This window comes from Protomyctophum parallelum (assembly GCF_964188405.1).
Source record: "Protomyctophum parallelum genome assembly, chromosome: 4".
In the NCBI taxonomy this organism is placed as follows: Eukaryota; Metazoa; Chordata; class Actinopteri; order Myctophiformes; family Myctophidae; genus Protomyctophum; species Protomyctophum parallelum.
Window position 1 is genome coordinate 23,701,371 of NC_139700.1, and position 6,594 is coordinate 23,707,964.

Below are 6,594 nucleotides of genomic sequence, written 5' to 3' on the forward strand. Positions count from 1 at the left end.
CTTGAACTTCCATGCGCGGACAGAAGAAGCTGTGTTTTGTGTCATTTCCGTTTTTTTAGAAAGCTGGTGGATGGAAAAGAAGCTTCACCCACGCGGCAGAATGCCACTGGGGCAAGCTTTTCCGGGAAATTACGCAAAACACAGCTTCTTCTGTCCGCGCATGGAATCTTAGATGTGCCCATACCCAGTGCAACCTAGTTGAAGCTTCATCCTGACCTGTAGAGGTCAGTGCAACGCTAGTTTTCTGCACTCAGGGGCTGTTAGTCTGTACATATTTCCTATGAGCTCTCTCTCTCCCTGTCAACGTAGACATCAGAGGAGAAACTAAAGCAGGCCCAAGAGGAGCTGGCTGCCAACCGCACACATCAGAGGGTCCTGGAGGAGCAGATCCAGGAAGTAAAGACAAGCCGTGCCTCTTTGGAGCAAGAGCTGGCCAAGCGGGACGGGAGACTCCAACAACAAGACCAGGCCCTAACAGAACTCCAGAAACAACAAGTACATGCACACACACGCACACGCACACGCACACGCACACGCACACACACACACACACACACACACACACACACACACACACACACACACACAGACAACTGGTGTGACATTATGCTACTGATGTCTTGTCTTTTTCTACCTCTCAGGCTCTGGCTAAGGATGGGATGGAGAAGGAGAAGGCCAGAGTAGATGAACTGACCAAGGCCAACAGCAGCTTGGAGAAGAACACCACCAGACTGACTGCTGAACTCAAAACTTTAGCGGACAAAAGTGACAAGGTCCGACAGTTACTTTAAATTATTATACCATGGCCATTACTCTGTTCAGACTGGCCGGAGGGTGTGCTCTATTTTCAGACAACCGCACAGTTTTGATGTAGCGGTCTCATCACCCTTCTAAATTAATAAGCATAATAAAAATTGTATTAGGCTAACTGTCATTTAATGTTAACATTAGCTCATTAGTGTGGCTTCTCCAACTTGCTGGAGTTGTATCACCCTGAATGATTCTCCACCTCATTCAAATCACTATATTCACATCATCCTCAGCTATAACCCTGTATCTTCCTGTTTCGATACCACAGGAGGATGCCACATTTTACCTGTGTACAGAGTGATCTCTGACTTTTGGACCAATTATACAAAACTTATTTTTGTTTATCCTATGTTCTTAATTTTGGCTTTTGCCAAATTTCTTCCGCCCAAATTTGTGCACATTTGGCCCGGATTTAGTCCATGTTTCTATAACTAAGCGGTGTCTTTCAGGAGTTGCGGGAGCTGCGGGAGGCCAAACAGCTGTTGATCCAGCAGAAACTGGAGGTTCAGGGCCAGGTGGAGGCAGCGCAGGCAGTCCTGGAGAAGGAGCAGAAGGAGCATCTGGCCTCCCGGGACGGTGTGGCCAAGAGGGAGGAACAGCTCCTCGCCCAGACCAAGGAGGTCCAGGCCCTGCTGGTATGACCTTCCATAAAATAAAATAAACTAGAGGTTCACAGGCCTTCGTTCTGGGATCATTTCTGATGTTGTGCTGTGTCGAGGTCGCAATATTAACGCTTCTGAAGATAAGTAGATGTTTAAGATGGAGGGAGCGAGTATAATGGCCACTTTCAAAAACGGAAACTGCAGGACGGAAATAGCAGAAGCACGGTTGAAAACTCGGTGGGGAAGTGAGTGACATCAGAGCAAAGGCAGAGTAGAGGCTTAGACGGCAGTCCCGCATACCGTATGTTACAGTCTATGACTCGTCTACAGGATTGTGAACACAAGCAGCTATTCTTATTTGTATATATAGTTAGCGCAAATAGCCGTTCTACTTTACACGCTCGCAATTGTCTCATTGCGATGCGTGGTGAGCTTATAATGACATGCCCAAAACAGGGACAGCAGGAGTCCCAACATTAAATCCTCCCTCCCTCCTCAAGGCGGCAGAGAAGCGAGCCAGGGAAGAGCAGGTGAAGCGCAGCGAGGAGGCGGAGGCTAAGCTGGGCGTGCAGGTGACCGCTCTGAACGAGAACGTGGCCACGCTGAAGAGAGAGTGGCAGGGCAGCCAGAAGCGCGTGGGCGAGCTGGAGAAACAGACGGACGAGCTGAGGGGAGAGATTGCCGTGCTGGAGGCCACGGTCCAGAACAACCAGGATGAGAGGCGGGCTCTGCTGGAGAGGTGTGTAATATTATATTTGTGCAGGCACCATGATATGAGCGAACCCCCTTGAACTTGAACTGCACGGTGAAAGGTTTGGGAAATTATTTATTTCTTGACGGTAGAAAATGTCCTGAACCACGTTCAACTTGGAGTCCCTAATTTGGGCATATCATTATACTGTAGGTGTAAATTAAATGTTTTATTTTTGCATTTAATTTTTTAATGAAAATAGCCTAATATCTACTGAACCAGTGTAAGTACAGTAAGTTTAAAGTGTGATGAGGTGTGGTTTATTTACCGTTGTTTCACGGTCATGTGACATGTCGTAGGTGTGTGAAAGGCGAGGGCGAGCTTGAGAAGCTTCAAGCCAAAGTGGTGGAGATGAGACGGAAGCTGGATGACACGACTGCAGCCATGCAAGAACTTGGCAGAGAGAACCAGTCACTGCAGGTTAGACCCAACAAATAACACTAGTTAGGACTTCCACACTAGAGCTATGATTATTGGTGTACTGTTTAGATTAGTGGTGTACACTACAACAAAAGACTGTATTATTTGCAGTTCAGCTAATTATTTGAGCCATGACAAGCCATGTAATGACTCTAATGAGGCCATCAGTGTGTATGCAGTAGCCTATGTACTGCATGTCACTCAAGAAAACGTCCACAATGAATGACCCAATACACGCATTATCAAATCACAACACAAGGCCATGCAAGACATAAACAAAACAATATGTTTATATACTACTGCGCTCTGATTAATGTACATATTTAGTTATTTCTATAAGCAGCAGCCAAAACCAAAGACCTTTTCTGTAAGCTACTTCTGTACTGAGATGTAACGAATAAATATATTACATTTTATCATCATTTTCCAAGCAAACAAATAAAGGGAAGTAGATAAAGAAGGGGGGGGGGTAAGGAAATCAAGGCAGGAAAGAAGAAAGTTTGAGGTTTTGTGGCATATGCGTTGTTTTAGAACTCCGGCCCCTTTCTCCTCCATATAGATCAAGCAGTCCCAATCTCTGACCAGGAAGTGGACAGAAGATCAGGATGTGCAGAACTGCATGGCATGTGGAAAGAACTTTTCTCTCGCCATCAGGAAGGTGAGAGATGACATTCGTGCTCAGGGTTGATTGTTTATGTTCACACAGATATACTGTAGGCCACTCGTAGTGTTGCGAGACTGTCCTGTCCTGCGAGTTAACTGTAGACTATGCCTCTGTCTTGTGTCTCTGCGAACATCCAGCACCACTGCAGACATTGTGGGAACATCTTCTGCAACGAGTGCTCGTGCAGGAACGCCCTCACCCCCTCTTCGAAGAAGCCAGTACGAGTGTGCGAGACGTGCTTTGAGGAGCTCCAAGGGTGATCTGTCTTTCCCCATGTATACCCCCCCTCCGCCCCACCCCTCTCCCTCCCTCCCCTCAGGCAGAGCAAGGCATGTTTTGTCATATTTAATGTGCTCTATAATGAACATGACGTGAGTTGTCATATTCAATGTGCTCTATAATGAACATGACAAAAGGCCCATCTCCCTGCGACAGCAGTGACTCGGCTCTGGCTCTGATGTGAAGGCGTCCAGGGGTTGAGAGGATTGACGACGTTCCTTCAACTGCAACGATGATGAAGCAACAGAGTCACCGCTCCACCCGAATGTTATCAACCTATAATCACCAGTATGTTCTTATAAAGACCATTCAATGCAGCTAGTATGGACATCTCCACAAACTGCCTACCGTGAGTCGGCGACTAGGAAATGCGGAAGTGAAATTACTGCCGGCGAAGCGAAAACATTGTGAAACTGACTTACATGGCCGGTTAAGACTGCGGTTAGGGTTAGCTTTAAGCATTACAGTTAGTAATAGTCGGACAACGCAACGTCGGACAATGTCTGGCAACAACGCCAGCATGTGGAATATACATAATGGCTGCATTGAATGGTGTTGATAACGGCTGATGACGGACATTAAATACGGAGATAACATCAGAAACCGCTCGGGCCACAGCGTGGAACAAGACATGGTGAGAAGGGGGAGGGCTAGCCCGTATCTGTATTGTGCCTTTGCTGCTCCTGTGGACTGCCAGAGAGTGGATATGGGGAAATCTGCACAGCACCATTCATCTCTTCACATGCACATATTTGCACCTTCATCTCCATGTGGCATTGGTTGTGTTAGCAAGGTGGTTGGGTTGGCGTAAGTGTTTGGTGTAAGAGGCACCCAGAGGTCTAAAGGAGAGAATCATACTGAAAGTGTTGTTTGTATTTTAAATGAGGATGTAATAATTGTAATGGAAAAAAGCTAAAATCAAGTAATTGTTTTGTTAAAATCAAGTAATTGTTGTGTTAAATATAAAATATTATGGTCTAGAAATGGACTTAAGACACCTAATTTGTGTTGTGCATTTGTTTTCCTTCAATTTTCTATCTCCAAATCTGGAAAAAATGTCACAATTAAATGAACCAAGTGAAGCCAAGACCATAAGCATTAACCGCCGATTTTGCCTTTTAAATGGTTGGCTGCCATGTCATTTTCCCTATGATTGTTGTTTAAGTTGATGACACTTTTCTATGCCTATGCAGCCTATACTGTATAAATTAAGAAATGTGAATACCGAAATGCAGGCAAATTGTCTTTTTTGAGCATTCCATTTAATACCTCCAGCGATTCCCTGGCAGGGAATAACTAGGATATATAGAACATGATCTGACGTACTGTCAAACTAAAGTCAGCTATTTAAACGTGTTAAAATAATATACAATAGATTACACCAGTAAGTTCCCAAACATTTCAGTTGAGACCCAAAAGAGATTAGACGGGACCCAAACTAGTGAAAATACTTTCACTATACTTCTTAAACATTTGTTTTCTCATTTATGGAATTTCTTTATGAAATTACTGAATTAGATATTTTTTTTAATTATTAAACAAAAGTAGAAAACTAAAAATATAGGGGCCCATAAGAATAGGTCCCAGCCCACTGTTTAAGAACCAGTGGATTACACAATGATTGACAACTATTGAAGAGTGGTTATTGCTGTGTGTCTTTTTGTTTCATTAACATTAACAAATCTTTAAGTCGAACATTTTCCATGTTTTTCTACTCAAATCTGGTCCTCTACCTTTTGTGGGCGTGTATGGTGGTGAGATTGTTAAAAAGCTAAATATTCAGCCTGTCTCATGACCAAAGAATGTCTGTAAAATGATGGAATAGAGGCAAGATCATAATCATGTTTGTGTTTTGTTTTTCAAATAGAAACAATAGAGCTGGGCTGAGGTAAATGATAGAGAAGAAAGTAAGGTCTGCACATTGGACTGAACTCCAAAAGCTTAAGGTTTTATTTTCACACCACAGGGGACATGACGTTTCGAGCCTCACGGTGCGGACCTTACTTCTGCGTTTTGTTTTTCACCATAATTTCTTCTCAGAAATGTATTTCTCTACAAATGCTTTGGTGTTTTAAACCGCAATGTCCTACATGTTCTATCAAACACAAATGCATAGTATGAACATTTGTCATGTTTATGTACAACTGATTTTGTGTTGTAACTTCTTTCAGTGCTACTCTGTTCTATAAAGCAGCATTCATTTTTTATTTGCTTTTTTATTTCTACATAATGGTGGTGTGCACCCCCTCCACCCCACAGTTAATGTGGTTATGAATGGTGCTTGTATGTTAAGCATCATTTTTGCCTGTCTCCATTCAACCGCTTTGACTAAGTACTGCTAGAGGCCTGTGTGCTCTGCTTTCAAGCAATAAGTGTGTGTGTGTGTGGGGTCATCTGAGGACCCACAATAAGGACCCCCCAGGAGGACCATCATCATACTCGACACCGAGTGATTGCCGATGGGTGTGGGTGTGTGTGTGCAGCTCCACTGTGTATAGCTGCTCAAAAGCTTCTCAGCATCTCTTGTGCACATTCTTCGGAGACGTCAATGTTGATTTAAATTGCAGTGGGTATTGTATACAGCCTGTGTGACTAGTCTGTAACTGACAACACTGTAAAAAAAATAAGATGTATTCCTTTTTTGTTATTTAAGTTTGCTGTCAAGTTATGATACCGGTAAGACCTTTATGTGCAATTGTCAAACTACGGTGGCTGGAGTGGGCCATGTAACTGAGCAAGTGACCGTGCAGGCCTTGTTTAGGCTGCTGATCTGAGCTCCGTCTATGCCCTGTACTTTACTGCACTGTAGGCTCTAGAAAAGAATGTTCCATTTCAACAGCCAACATTCATAAAGACACTTATTTGTCTTTGTGTTGCATTTATTTTGTTTGTCTACTGTACCTCAGATTGGCACAGAAAAGGCATCGTTTTAAAACATCTAATAATGGTTACTGTGACCTAGATGGAAGATCTGCACCTTATTCTGTTCTGGGTTCAACCATGCAGCTCTCCAGTCCCTGCCACACGCATTCAGAAAACAAAACCCAACTTATTTTTTGCAATCGTCA

General features: G+C 43.7%; 1 protein-coding gene across 2 annotated transcripts in view; it reads left to right on the plus strand.

Annotated features, from left to right (window-relative positions):
• Nucleotides 1-4,528, plus strand: part of eea1 (early endosome antigen 1) — a 36,556-nt gene extending 32,028 nt beyond the window's left edge. For both annotated transcript variants that reach the window (XM_083763320.1, XM_083763321.1), the window contains 7 exons: nt 310-495; nt 642-773; nt 1,260-1,445; nt 1,913-2,151; nt 2,463-2,583; nt 3,143-3,241; nt 3,385-4,528. In XM_083763320.1, the coding sequence (XP_083619446.1) occupies nt 310-495; nt 642-773; nt 1,260-1,445; nt 1,913-2,151; nt 2,463-2,583; nt 3,143-3,241; nt 3,385-3,507 (1,086 nt within the window). In that variant the 3' untranslated portion in view covers nt 3,508-4,528. The remainder of the gene's footprint in view (nt 1-309; nt 496-641; nt 774-1,259; nt 1,446-1,912; nt 2,152-2,462; nt 2,584-3,142; nt 3,242-3,384) is intronic.
• Nucleotides 4,529-6,594: the final 2,066 nt, after the last annotated feature.